This window comes from Scophthalmus maximus, chromosome 5 (genome assembly GCF_022379125.1).
Source record: "Scophthalmus maximus strain ysfricsl-2021 chromosome 5, ASM2237912v1, whole genome shotgun sequence".
NCBI classification, from domain to species: domain Eukaryota; kingdom Metazoa; phylum Chordata; class Actinopteri; order Pleuronectiformes; family Scophthalmidae; genus Scophthalmus; species Scophthalmus maximus.
The window spans coordinates 25,325,001-25,339,546 of record NC_061519.1 but is presented as its reverse complement, the minus strand read 5'-3'; the positions used below and the strand labels follow the sequence as shown (position 1 = coordinate 25,339,546).

The 14,546-nt window shown below is 49.2% G+C and overlaps 1 protein-coding gene across 4 annotated transcripts in view; it reads left to right on the top strand.

Annotated features, from left to right (window-relative positions):
* LOC118310740 (neuropilin-1a-like) overlaps positions 1-14,546 on the top strand; it is a 70,022-nt gene that overhangs the window by 53,832 nt on the left and 1,644 nt on the right. Inside the window, exons 7-15 of one of the 4 annotated variants that reach the window (XM_047331951.1) lie at positions 553-708; positions 1,320-1,464; positions 3,501-3,676; positions 3,806-3,961; positions 6,246-6,390; positions 8,695-8,877; positions 9,682-9,723; positions 11,763-11,900; positions 13,320-13,621. In XM_047331951.1, the coding sequence (XP_047187907.1) occupies positions 553-708; positions 1,320-1,464; positions 3,501-3,676; positions 3,806-3,961; positions 6,246-6,390; positions 8,695-8,877; positions 9,682-9,723; positions 11,763-11,900; positions 13,320-13,621 (1,443 nt within the window). Of the gene's footprint in view, positions 1-552; positions 709-1,319; positions 1,465-3,500; positions 3,677-3,805; positions 3,962-6,245; positions 6,391-8,694; positions 8,878-9,678; positions 9,724-10,943; positions 11,300-11,762; positions 11,901-13,319; positions 13,622-14,546 lie in introns of those variants that run through there. The other 3 variants (XM_035633966.2, XM_047331953.1, XM_047331952.1) reach the window with 3 other exon arrangements.

Sequence of the window (14,546 nt, the reverse complement as noted above, 5' to 3'; positions counted from 1 at the left end):
GTCACTTTAGAGTATGTTTCAACCATTATCCACAAATTTTAATAGATGTGTTTCAACCATTATACATTCATTTTGGATTTATATTTCAACCAGTATCCATTACTTTTGCATAAATATTTAAGCATTTGAAATCTATATTTGAACCATTATCAATTACTTTACTTTAAGATACATATTTTTTCAGAGCTATCGATATGCCTCATTTTACCAATATATTTAAACCACATATGGACATTTAGCTTTACATATCAAACATGTATCCATTACTTTCAGCTTTTTCAACCATTAAATCACTACTTTGAGCTTTATTGGTCACATTTACCTAAAACCTTTCTACTACTGTTCATGAACTCTCAGGTGCAACATGTAATGTTCAGTTGTCAAAGCAAACCAAATATGTGAATAGTTTTTTAATCAAATCTTCATTTCTTGGAGACAAGCTGAGCTGTTGAGAGAACCCCCACCGTGAACTCCCCGGGGGCACCTGGCTTTTTGAATCCTGCCTGGAGTTTTCCATTGACCTGTCCTTGTCCCTTATTACTGTGTCTCCAGGTGGACCTGGGCTTCCTCCGGTTCATCACAGCCGTTGGGACGCAGGGAGCCATCTCAAAAGAGACCAAGAAGCACTATTATGTGCGCTCGTACAAGGTGGACCTGAGCTCCAACGGGGAGGACTGGGTCGCGGTGAAGGAGGGCTCGAAGCAGAAGGTAATGAAAGTTCATGATAAAACGCGTTCATGCTATAACAACGCTCATCTCTTTTAATGTTGATGAGCAACGCGTGGGCCCAGCTGAGTCAATGTTCTCTGAATCTGAACGTCTGCTTTACATCCTCACTTCCCTGCATCACAATGAGACACTGATGTACAGGAAGTTGTCTTCACTTGAAGACATGGTGTTAAACACGAGGCGTGTTTCAGTCGAAGGAGACGTGAAAGTCTAATAGTCAAAATGATGTTAATAAGTGACGAAGTGCTTTACACGATAAAAACAGGTTTAAAACATTTCTGCACTGATGCAAATAGAATCAGGGAATAAAAGAGTGCAGTGCCAAAACATTAAGATAATGCATTAAAACAATTACAATTAAATAATAAAAACTGGCGCACTGGGATTAATAAAAGTGTCTCTGGTCACATGTCGGGGGTCAAACCACACTGCAACACAGCCGTAATACATACATATATGTCATGCCAATACGTAAGGCCCATCACATCCTGGGATTACAAGACCCCCCCCCCCCCCCCCCCCCCCTCATTTACATGATCTCAGTCGTACAGGACAGAAGCGCTGATCTTCTTTTTCCCGTCCGTCCTCAGATCTTTCAGGGGAACCACAACGCGGTGGACGAGGTTCACGCCGTCCTCCCCAAACAGACTCTGGCGCGCTACGTCCGCATCCGGCCCATGAGCTGGGAGCAGGGCATCTGCATGCGCTTCGAGATCTACGGCTGCAGGACATCAGGTGACGACTCAGACTCAGACTCAGACTCGATCCACGTTTGACAGTCACTCCCGACACATCCCGTCAGCGCTGGAATCTTTCTTTCTTTCTGAGTGATTGCCTTCCCGCCGGCCCCACGGGGATCATTAAAGTTTGATGTGATCTAAATCTCATCTAATCACACACACACACACACACACACACATTCGGTGTAGGCGTTTGGCTCACACCCACACGCTACCATCCAGTTTCTAATTATCTTTATTAATTACTCTAATTATCATATCAAACCGAAGCATATTATTTCAAGAGATTTGGGTCAATTCATCCGTTTTCGGTGCTTGTTATTTTTAATGTAGCCTGTTGATTTTAACAATGTTTTCTTCCTTTCTGTCTTTTTTTTTTTTATTTTGAAATAATCGGACGTTTTGCCAGATTTAAATTGATTTTCTAAACTTATGATGTACTTTCACCAATTCAAAATCTGACATTCTTACGTACACGAAGAAATTAGTGCACTTTCCTAAACCTGATACTAATTTGTACAAATGCTTAATTTTCCCTTTGACAAGATAATGTTGATTCTTCATACAGAAGGCTTTTACTCTGAAGGACACGAGTCAACAAGTTTTACCTGTTGGCCGACTACGTACTCTCCCTCCCACATTTTTTTAAAAAAAACTCTCACTTTTCCACACCGTGAGTCGAACGAACATCTTTTTGGCGGCCGCATGTGAGAAGCTCCTGCCGGCGCTCTGAATAAATAGACTCCCACAGAAGGACGCCGTTATTCATCACGGGAGGAGCGGCGGCGGCGACGACGGCAGCAGCAGCGGGGGGGGGGGGGGGGAGAAGAAAAAATCCTGCTGCCTCATTACTCGTCCTCTAGCGTTATATAAACCTCGGTCCTTGAGGTGCCACGAGCCCCTCTCTGTCGGAGAGCTTCCTAACAGAGAGATTAGGCCCTTACTCATCGCAGAGCGCTCCACAGGTGATTCGAGAGATATAGTGACACAACTGGGAAAGTGTGTGTGTGTGTGTGTGTGTGTGTGCAAGTATTTGCACACGAGGAAACTATTAATATCATTCCCTTGTGAGCCCCATAACTTGAAACATTACCCTCGGATTCCACGTGTGATCCCAAACCAAACCGGCCAAGGTAAAAGACGTCACTTAAAGAAGCGACGAGATGCAATTCAAGGACGAGGTTCGGGTTCGGAACTCCTGGACAGTTCCGCCGAGAGGCATTTTTTTAAATTCACGCCGAAGGGGGACGTCGGCAGCTGCCCGGCAAAGCGGCGGACGTAAGTCCGTTTCCGAGGCCGAGAGCGAGCCCCCGCTCGGGGCAGGATATTAGACCCAGCTCGTCGCGGGCGACCGGACCCGTCGGGGGCCCGAGTGTGTTTGGAAAATTTCATTAGGTTCGCTTGTGTCCGGGAGAGAGAAGCGGAAGCCTCTCAGTTGTTCATTCCTTCCGATACTTCAGCAGCGCTGCGAGCACGCAGACTGGACAGACGGCGTCGCGGCCCCCGGGTCACACCAGGCGTCCGCCGGGGGGTCCCTGCTGCAGTTTGGGTCTGGACCTCTAGACGTTGTGCTTTCCGTGCAAAATGGCAGGACACACGAGAAGCGCACAAATTGGATGGAGCTAGAAATCGCCGCATGTCGTGCAGATCGAAGTGCAGGACTGGATTTGTTTTTTTGATCATTCACAAAAGAATCCAACCCCCGCCCTTCGGTACCAAAGTCCGCGGCGTAACCCCCTAAGCTGTACCAACAAGTTTGTCATAATCCTCAACACAATCTATTCATCATATTCAATCATTATTCGTACAGACTTTCATACACACACAAAACACTTTGTGAAGATGAACTGCTCCTCCTCCTCTTGACTGCAGCACCGGGCGCCAGAGGGCGTCGACTCAAACCGCTGACTGAAGCGGCGACGGGATAAGGGATGGCGCTGGCCGTCCTCATCGCGCGGGTAACGCCTTTCCAAAGTTTCTTATCCTGCCCTCTCTCTCTCTCTCTCTCTCTCTCCCTCTCTCTCCACGCAGACTACCCGTGCTCGGGGATGTTGGGGATGGTGTCGGGTCAGATCTCGGACGCTCAGATCGCCGCCTCGTCCTACGCCGACCGGGGCTGGGTCGCGGAGAACGCCCGCCTGTTGACCGGGAGGTCGGGCTGGACCGGGCAGCAGACCAAGCAGCCCTTCAGGAACGAGTGGCTGCAGGTGGGTTCACCAGTCCGTCTTTCAGGTTTCATCGTCGCCGCCCATTGCAGCCGGATTGATCCAAGTATGTCGGCCAGCCGGGTTTCATTTCCTCTCCTCGTCCTTTCTCGCCCTCCCACACCGGCACAGGTGGACCTGGGCCAGGACAAGATGGTGAGCGGAGTGGTGATCCAGGGAGGGAAGCACCGCGACCGCAACGTCTTCATGAAGCGGTTCAGGGTGGGCCACAGTCTGGACGGAGAGGAGTGGACCGTCGTCAAGGAGGACAACACCACCAGGCCCAAGGTTGGTGTCGCTCTCTGCCTCTTAAGAGCCCCTCGTGTGCCATGTTCTGGCGGCGATCTGGTGGCAAAGTTGCAAACGGCAAGCGACCGAGCGACCCGACAGGGGACGCTTTATGGCGGCGCACCGCCGATTCCATTTCCCGGTTTCCGGCAGCGTCTGAAAATGCAGCGCGACGTATCAAGCATGGAGACTCACACGGAGGTCGGGTCCACCTCATGGAACTACATTTAACTCATTCAGAGCTGACGGGTTCTTTGTTGCAGGTGATTAGACACATATACGAACACATAGTTATGGACAATATGTTCAATTTCCGTGAACAAGTTGTATTTATAAATATTGCACGCTGTAGCTTTAAGACGGAGTGGCGTGCGGTGCGTTCCGCGGCCGCCACAGGTCCGACCAGCAAGTCCAGCATTCAAAATCCAAAACAAAAAAAGTCAACAGTAAAGAATGTTTCAATCAGGAGAGACAAAGGACATCGAGAAAGTCTGAAATAAAATTTGAAAATGTGTGAACGGGAGGAAATAGACTTTGGCGCTTAGGCCCCGGCAGGAAGTGGAACACCACGGGGGGGCAGCGGTCCGGCGAATTAGGTTTTTCTGATTTGAAGGAAACTGCCACACAGAAGCACCAAGACGACACCGGGGGTGGTGATGAGGAACTGATCGTCTCATGAAGGGGCTTCTGATCGGGGGGGGGGGGGGGCCTGTGACTCAGGAGGCATGTGCACCGAACGCCGACACATTGATGTACTCAAATAAAGTACAAGTATCTCTAAATAGTACTTGCGAAAACCCATTTAGTTAATATCCGACGCTGTCTGTCTGCGACGAGAAGCTTTTTTTTTTCCGAGATGCAGATTTATTTCCAAGCTCATAAAGAATAAAAAAAAGAAAAAAGAAAAAGCTTATAAGATGTGTGGAAGGTCTCGTAGGAACCGGATACGCCCGGTCCCATTTCTTTTATCCCACTATTTTCTTTCCACGCTCTCTCGCGGCGATACGAGCCAAGCGCAGATTAGCAGAGAGTAAATTGCGAGAAGAAGCCAGATCAGAGCTCGGCGGCAAACGAAACATATAGACCTCCCTTTTACTGTCAATGTGCAATTGATGAAAGCCGGCGGACGGACGCTCGACTCGGCCGCTGTTCACATGAGCCCCCGAAATGCTTTATTGCCTGACGGGCGCTCAGCAAAAACCTTTGGGACGCACGTGGAAAGATGAAGCTCGAGGGGGGGGTGGGGAGGGGGGGCCACGCTCGCTGTTGGGATGCAACTGGAAGAGAAGCGACAGAAACAGAACGGTGAAATCGGCGCCAGGGCACAGTCGGCCTCGTGATGCTGATCAACCCGCTGACGTGATTCGCTCGTCGACAGAGCTCCTGAATCTTCACCTCAAGAGGCGACGTCGTCGTCGTCCCTGCCGTCTCACATCCGCTCTTCTTTGTGTAGCGACTTTGAAGTCAAGCCGAGCCTCCTCACAGTGCCACGGGTCCGTCACCCGCCCAGCTCACACATGAAACAACTGGACTGCAGAGAGAAGAAAAAAGGAAAATGCAGTTGTATCAAACAACGTATTACCGTGGGATGAAACCCTCCCCCTGAGATGCTCCATCCCGTTTCCAGACGGGAAACAGACCAACACACGGGACAAATAGAAGGAACTCTACGCTCGACAAGGGCGGCGGCGGCGGCGTCTCAGCGGGTGGAGAGCCGACCTGAAGGTCGTCGGTTCGATCCCCGGGCCTTGGGCGAGACACTTGACCCTAAGCTGCCTCTGAATGTGACAGAAATAGAGGTGAGACACTGAAGTGTGGCGTGTTCGCCGTCCGCAGGGGAAACGCCGACTGCTCCGACGGGACGCGGGGCGGGAGTCTGATGATCGGAGGGTTGCCTCCTGATTGCTCCTTCCAGCGTCCGAACCCTGGGGGGGGTTCGCACCCCTGGTTCTGATTCGCCGGCGGGAGCGTTTTTGCTTCAGTCTTTTCCCCTTCGCGCTTCTTTTTTTAGCTCCGGCGTCTTATCAAAGTGGCGCGTCCCGATCGGACGCGGACGTGGATCCAGAGGTTTTTCATGTTTTTCATAATGGCTCCACCATGTTTTAGAAAAAAGTCTGAGCTCTGTGACTTTGATGACTCTGGCAGGAACCTCTGTCAAATCCATTTGTGTGTTTCAGGGCCCGTCGTTCGGTCTCTTCCTCAAAAAACTCCCACAGATGCATAACTCATCCGTCATGGCGTCGGTCCCCTGACGTGTTCCTGTTTCTGTCTCCGCCCCCTTCAGATATTCACCGGGAACCAGAACCACGACACGCCGGAGCTGAGGTCCGTGGGGCCGCTCCTCGCGCGCTTCGTCCGGATCTACCCGGAGCGAGCCACCGCCGAGGGCCTGGGCCTGCGCCTGGAGCTGCTGGGCTGCGAGCTGGAAGGTTCGTCCCCTTTGAAAATGAGAAAACAATGTAAGGTTGAAGCCAACGCGGGTTGGGAAGAGGTGGCGATGTGTCGGAGTGTCTGCGGGACTTTCTTGCGTCGAACGTCATGAAGTTCAAACTGTGCCAATGTCAAACTTTGCATTTCTCTACGACAAAACATGTTCAAACTGGATCGGATTGCTCGGGCAGGTAAACAGACACGCGGCCGCCGCAGATTCACAGCAAGCGGCGCTTTCGCCCTCGGGTGGCGGACGGCGACGGAGGTCAGGGAGAGGGCGGTTACTGGGAATGCACTCGGAAAACAGATGAATCCAATACGTGTCTGGTAAACGTCTCGCGCCTGAGTTGAGTCTTAAAGGGCCAGCGAGCCATTTTGGATGAAGATTGTCTGGTGTGGAGTCGTAGCGTTCATCGCTAGCTGGTCTCCTTAATCCGAACATTTCGTGGCATCACGCAGATGAGAAAGGAAAAAATGACGAACCGTCAGCACTTTCCCCGCTCGACTCCATTTTTAAAAACCTCTGAAATCAAAAACACCTGTGATCGAGTGATCGGCGCGTTTCGTTGTCATGCGCTGAAACATGAAACGACTTTGTGAGACGGCAGCGAGGGCGTAAAGGAATGACACCCACTTGAGGCATTCCACAGGCGTCTTTTAACAGTGGACACTGTGCTCCCGTAAAAAAGAAACATCGACCCCGCAGTTACGTTTTATTGTCGAGCGACCTCAAGCGACCTCGGGTGACCTCGGGTAACCTCGGGCGACCTCGAGCAACCTCGGGTGACCTCGGGCGACCTCGGGTGACCTCGAGCGACCTTGAGCGACCTCGGGCGACGGCGTCAGTCTTTTCAGAGCCGTCGTAAAAGCGACACGTTCTCGTCGTCCGAGCGACTCGTGGCCGAAAGGAGCAGCGGAGACTTTGAGCTGGCAGACTTTCTGTGTGTTCCCGTTTCCACCGTATCTCCTCTCCGTCATGATCATTTCCTGAACTTCCCTGACTGCGACTGCGGCTCCCTGAGAGTTCCAGGTGAATCACGTTAGTCTGGAGCTCCTCTGCAGCTCCACCGCTTTCAATGAGAATACGTGAACTGAAGATGTCTTTAAAGAAGAAGGCAAACACGCAGCGGCTTTCTTTTTTCTAGATGTTTTAAGCATCCGTGTGTTCGTGGCGTCCGATCAGTCAATTAAAGGATGAGAGCGGCGTCACGCTACTGGCTGCTTATGTGCTTGGTTTGGTGTAATGAGGCCACTGTCTCTGCTGCTGCTGAGTGGTCAGGGAGGGAGGAAGAGGAGGGAGAGGAGGAAGAGGAGGGAGAGGAGAGAGAGGAGGGAGAGGAGGGAGAGGAGGGAGAGGAGGGAGAGGAAGAAGAGGAGGGAGAGGAGGGAGAGGAGGGAGAGGAGGAAGAGGAGGGAGAGGAGGGAGAGGAGGAAGAGGAGGGAGAGGAGGGAGAGGAGGAAGAGGAGGGAGAGGAGAGAGAGGAGGGAGAGGAGGGAGAGGAGGAAGAGGAGGGAGAGGAGGGAGAGGAGAGAGAGGAGGAAGAGGAGGAAGAGGAGGGAGAGGAGAGAGAGGAGGGAGAGGAGGGAGAGGAGGAAGAGGAGGGAGAGGAGGGAGAGGAGAGAGAGGAGGAAGAGGAGGAAGAGGAGGGAGAGGAGAGAGAGGAGGGAGAGGAGGGAGAGGAGGAAGAGGAGGGAGGGAGAGGAGGGAGAGGAGGGAGAGGAGGAAGAGGAGGAAGAGGAGGGAGAGGAGGGAGAGGAGGAAGAGGAGGGAGAGGAGGGAGGGAGGGAGAGGAGGGAGAGGAGGAAGAGGAGGGAGAGGAGGGAGAGGAGGGAGAGGAGGAAGAGGAGGAAGAGGAGGAAGAGGAGGGAGGGAGGAAGAGGAGGGAGGGAGAGGGAGGAAGGGGAGGGAGAGGAGGGAGGGAGGAAGAGGAGGAAGAGGAGGGAGGGAGAGGGAGGAAGGGGAGGGAGAGGAGGGAGGGAGGAAGAGGGAGAGGGAGGAAGACGTCTGTACAAGACGAACGGTTTCACTTCAAAAGGAAAGAACAAAGACGACACACTCTCTCTCTCTCTCTCTCTCTCATTTCGATGTTATCAGTTTATCAGTAATGTTCGTGGTGATAAAGCCGATTTGACCTCAGGAGCTTCCAGCAGCTAAACAGCTGATTAGATGCTAATGAACAGTCGACATGTTCTCATGTGGGGTTAGAAGCCGTTTTATTGTAAGGATGTTTTTGTCCGTCTCTCCTTCTCTTTATCTCCACTGCTGCTCTCAACGGCCGCCTTTGCCCGTCTCCGTTTTTCAGAAATTACGACCGCGGCGCCCCCGACCACGCCCATCGCCTCCACACTTCCCATGACCACGTTTGGAGCGACCACCACGGCGCCGATCACCGTGCCGGGCACCACCCCGGCCCCGGACTGCGAGGAGGGACGGCAGGGCTGCGGCGGCGAGACGGAGGCGCCCGATGACTACGAGCTGACGACAGGTAAACGCACCGCGTCCACCGCCTCAGACCAAAGGATAGAAAAAAATTACTTCATAAATAGGATTGTACGCCGCCACGTCCTCCCGTTGTACCCTGGGTGCCGCCATCTTGTACTTTTAACGGCCACATAGTGCGTCAGCCCCAGCTGTCAATCATGACCTCTCACCACGTTTCTATAGCATCTAATACCAAATGGAATCCGACATCCCGGAAAATAAACACAAACATCATCAGGGTTAAAAGAACGACCAAAGATACCAGAAACGATCGTCAAGAAAACATGTTTGTAACGTGTTTGTTGATTTTTGTTTGTTTGGTCCATGTCCCATTAGCCAACATAGAGGGGGCGGGGCTTATGAGCTATACTGCAGTCCGAACTCTACAGATGACCTTTAATTTGATTTGTCAAAGTCAAAAAAAATTTGGTCCCCACCCTCCTCCAAAAGAAAAAATTGAAATTGGCTTGAAAAGAAGATATTTTTTGGCGTTGGGAGCATTAATGCTCGTTGATTCTGTGTATGTTCCTGATTTAAACAGATCGGAAACTTATCCTCCGTCTCGCTGTAAAATTACACATTTTTCTTAACCTCATTTCACCTCTTACCATCAATTAACTTCGAAGAAAAACCTCAAACTTTGATTTTCCTCTGAAACACATTTTCCTGCGTCACTCGCCGGGGTTTTTTTTTTTTCTTCTTTGAAATATCCGCTATCGATTCCTCGCCGTGTGTCGGCATCTGTGTGGGCGGGACCGGCCTCTCTGACCTCTGACCTCCCTTTGACTGTCCCATCTGTTTCCAGCAGGGGTCACCGCGGCGACTGACCCGATCGTGGACTTCATGCCAGGTGAGGATGTTCCGCCGCCATCTTCTCCCGTGTTGGCTCTTCCCATCTTTAATTTGTTCCTCTTCTCGCCTTTTGTCTGGTTTCTCTCTTCTTTTTGTCTATTTTCTCTACCTGTCGCAAAGTCAAACACAATAAACACAGTCCATTCACAAAAATAAGAAAAGAAACAACCAGAAAACTTACCAAACTTTTACAACATCAACAGAAAAAAAAGACTAGAGACACAGACATAATCTGAAGAAAAGAAAGATGATTAATCTATAAATGAAGAGGGGAGGTAAAGGAACAGTGGGCAATTTGTTGTAAAGATAAGAGAGGGAAACGTGTTCGAATAAACCACATGACGACAGAGAACAGATATTTAAAGCTACAGTATGTACTATTTAGAAGAACTCACTCACAGAAATTTAATATATTGGTGCGCCACCACAAAGTGTCCCCCGTCGGTCGCTCGGTTGGTTGCGGTTTGCAACTTTACCACCAGATGAACCAGAAAATTACAAAAATGTACACACTGGCGCTTTAAAGGAAACTTATTCCAGTTGGAAAAAATGATCAGATAATAATTAGAGTATAAAGAACAAAAGAATAATTTAGGACGATGACGAACGAGTTTAAAAGTAGATTCATACCAATGGAATTGACGTCTTGTGTCTAGAAGGAGCCGCCGGAGCGTTTCCAGCAAATCTGCCGAGTCTGATATAAATATTTAACAGTGAGCGGATGATGTATACATATAAATATAAACTGTATATTGTTGATATATATTTTTTTCATTGTTGTGTTTTTAATCACGCTAATCACGGTTAATCTGCCACGCCAGTTTATGAAGCTGAATTGATTTGCAAGAGGAAGATTAAGACACGGCGAGACGGAGAATGGATTTTCTTTTCAAAAAAGGAAAATGCAAAGATGTAAAAACAAAACCAGTGACGGAAAAAATCTCTTCTTTTTTTCCTTTTTTTCTTCCAGTTCAGAGCAATAAAACCGTTCAAACTGAGAGTCAGCCGGTTATTTATGGTTATTTATGTGCTGCGGCTCCACAAACTGCAAAAATGTGGCTGCGTCTGTTTTCCCGCCGCCCGCTCGGGACTGAGCTCCGCGACGAGTCTCCTCCCACGCGGCGGAGATTCCCAAACTTTTTTGAATTGCTTGTTATCCCGGTTTTTTTTTGTTTGTTTTTTTAAGATGAGATGAAATGCGACCTTATTGATCCACAGTTTATGGCTCTAAAAACATCTCCCAGAGGCTGAGGCTGTCCCACGGTGGTCTGCGTCCTATTAGCCTCCCAGAGACGACATGTCCAGTGTTTCAGAGGCTCCCGCATTCATGTGGACGCGGCGGCGGCGGCGAACCATTGGCGCTGGCAACGGCAGGGAGAGAGGGAGGGAGGGAGAGGTCTTCTTTTCTTTCTCTTGGGGTTTTTTTTTCTTTTTTCTTTCAGGGGGCCACATCTGCATATTGGTGGCACCACGCCCTCTCTCCCGTCCCCTCTCGATGTCCTGATCCCAAACACATGTACAGGACGTCTGAGTCCCTGTGCTTTGTGTAGTATACAACCACAAGCTCCTCCCCCTCCTCCTCCTCCTCTCTCTCTCGTCCCCCGCCCCCCCCCCCCGTGCAATATGTTTTCAATATGTTTTTTATGTTTTCCGTTTTTCGCCGATTGTACGATAGAGCGGGAACGAGCTTTGTGATATTGATGTTACAAGGCTCGCGGTTCTGTTCTGTTCGTCTAGTGCAGGTAATACTTCTGGGGGGGGGGGGGGGGGGGGGGGGGCGCTCGATTTGTCTCTCTGGGGCTTAAAAGGAGCCAGAATGTGAGGATGTTTTTTTTATCATAGTTATCACATCTTTAACATCTGCAGCTGTGATCCAACAAGGAAACGGTGCGGAATGAATCCGTCTGTCAATCGACAGATTTAAAAAAAAAGGGAAATTCAGTCGGCCTCTTAAACTTCCGCTTCCCACGCCTCTTAACGTCTTCGTGTTTTTTTGTTGTTTTTTTTTGCTTCTTCTTCTTCCTCTCTTCGCCGCAGCGTACGTGTGGTTCGCCTGCAACTTTGAGTCGTCCTCGTTCTGCGGCTGGTCCAGAGAGGCCGGCGCCGGCGCCGAGTGGCTCATCCAGACCAGCGACGCTCCCGCCGTCCACAGGGGCCCGACCCACGACCACACAGGTACGAGGGGTTCTCTCTCTCTCTCTCTCTCTCTCTTGCGAGACGTCGCTCCTTTTTGAAACCGGCGTCGGCCGACGGGTTGGTCCTCCGCATGCAGCTGCCAGAAGAGGCCCTGTCCAACCCGTCCGTTGCTATGGAATCTATTTCTAACTACACTTTAAATAACTCTGGGAATATTCTCACCAGCACCTATTTTCTGGAAGGACACAGGAGAAGATGGCCATGAGAGAAATTCCCACTGGCCTGCTTGTTTTCCTTAGTTTCGTTTGTTCTTTTTAGCATGAGCAATAATTACACGTCCCTACCTTTGAAAAAAATGTTGTTTCTAATAATTGTTCTTCCCACGTTTTTTTTTGAAATTTTTACATGCGATACTCGAAAAAGATGTATGTTTTCCACCTAAGGGGGAGTCTCATAATCCCACACAGGGATGGACCAAGTGTATTGGTATGAAAATATATACGTACATAATAATAATGATATGATATAGGCAGTTAACCATGAACTTTTTAAATGAGAGGTAATTCTTAGTTCAGGACTAATGATCGAGGACAACAATCACTCGAAATAAAAGAATCCGGGTCAAGTTAAGCAGCGATAACCAACATCATGAGACAAAATGTGCCACCAAATTGGAATTTTCACTGAAACACAGCAGCAAATTCACGAATTAAAAAGGTCCGACATAATCATACAGAGGATTTCACAGCGAATGGCACTATATTCCAGACAAACATGGCCGCCGATCCAGAACAAACAAAGACACCGAAACCCTTTACTTTTATTTCGTGTCTTTTCGTACAAACGCGCGGCGACCCGAGGAGAGGGCCCTCCGAGACGCTCTCTGAGCCTTGACACGCTACGAAAGTGGACGGGCGGCCTCCAAATACTCGGGAAGCGCAGCGCTCAAATCCGTCGACGCGCCGCGCCTCCATTCAGAGCTCCTGGGAAGGATTCTTCTCTCTCTGAGGCGGCGGCAGCGGCGGCTCCGAAATGAACGATTTCACCTTGATTTCTTGACTCGGCCAGATCAGGAAGAAAAAGAAAACGAGCCCTTCGGTCAAGTCGAGTCAGATCTTTTTCCCGGAGCGTCAATCGAGTCCTTCGCTGTCAGAAAACGAGAAAACCTTGTCAAGTCCTTGAATTTGTTATCGTCCGATGCCTTGAGGGCGTCGCGGAAGTGGAATATTAACAATTACGCCGACCTGTACTCTGAAAGACAGATATTTATATCATGCGGAAAAAACAAGTGAAAGCCTTGAGAGTTTGCACCTTTCAAGGCTTGTGTTCATTAGATCTGCATCACTCAGAGTCTTTTACACTGTTTTTTTATTTTGAAGTTATTCTAGGGCCTTATTAATCTGCACTTCTTTGTTTCCAAGCCGCTTCTCACACCTTGTCTTCTGCCGCCCCCTGCAGGCCGAGCGGGGAACTTCATCTACATGCAGCCGACTGACACGGGGACGCACGGCAAAACGGGCGAGGGCCCGGACGCGGGCTCGCCGCGGGTGGCGCGGCTGGCCAGCGTGCCCATCACGGCGCCGGACGCCGACCTGTGCGTGTCCTTCTGGTACCGCCTGTCCGGCGAGCGCGCCGGGTCGCTGCGCATCACGCAGAGGACGGAGGCGGGCGGGCCGCAGCCGGTGAGGACGCTCGCAGGCCAGGGCGACCGCTGGAGGGAGGGACGGGTCCTGCTGCCGCACTCCGGCGACTCCTATCAGGTAACAACAGAGTCCTGGGGTGTGACAGGACGCACCGGACACGACCGGAGTTATGACAACACTTTTTGCCTCGTTCAAAATGAATGATCGTATGAAGTCCAGTCTGTTTGGCCCTGAACAGCATGAGATGGATGGAAACATGACAAACTAATTCTCCGGGGGAGGATCAGTTCATGTGTGGTGCAAGTTTGACTTCAACTTATTTAGTTTTCTCAAACAAAACCTCCGTAACAAAGAGAATTCATGAAATAATAATAAACAATAAGCATAAATGGGAAGATTAGATAAATAGAAAATAAAAAAGATATATAGAGAGATAGATAGAAAATAAATAGATGTATAGACAGACAGATAGATAGATAGATAGATAGATAGAGAGAGAAAAAGAGAGATAGATAGATGAATATAGAAAATAGATGGATAGATAGAAAATAGGCAGACAGATAGATAGATAAAAGATAGATAGATAGAAAATATATAGACAGACGGATGGATAAATAGATAGAAAAAAGAGAGAGAGAGAGAGAGATATATAGAGAGACAGGTAGATGAATGGATGAACTTTATTGATCCCAAACTGGGAAATTCTTTTGTTACAGCAGCAATTCATGGTTTAATAAAGTGGTTTCCAACCTTAAAGTTCGTGATCCCTCATGAACATCAGTGTTCAAATGCCAGTTCCACCGAAATATGATTTGTTTCTTTTTCATCTTCATGTGTGTTAAAGTCTTGAAGAGGTGAGACTCAGAGATAAAAAAAAAAAAACAAAGATAAGGGGAGAAATAAATTAAATAAAAAATCCAGAAAATTCAATCATTTCTGTACATTTTTTTCAGAAGTATTAAATCACAGATACATGGTTTTTATCGAGTTGCACATTTAAAGTTTACGTTTTTAAATTTTTTATTTAATTATTTAATTTTAG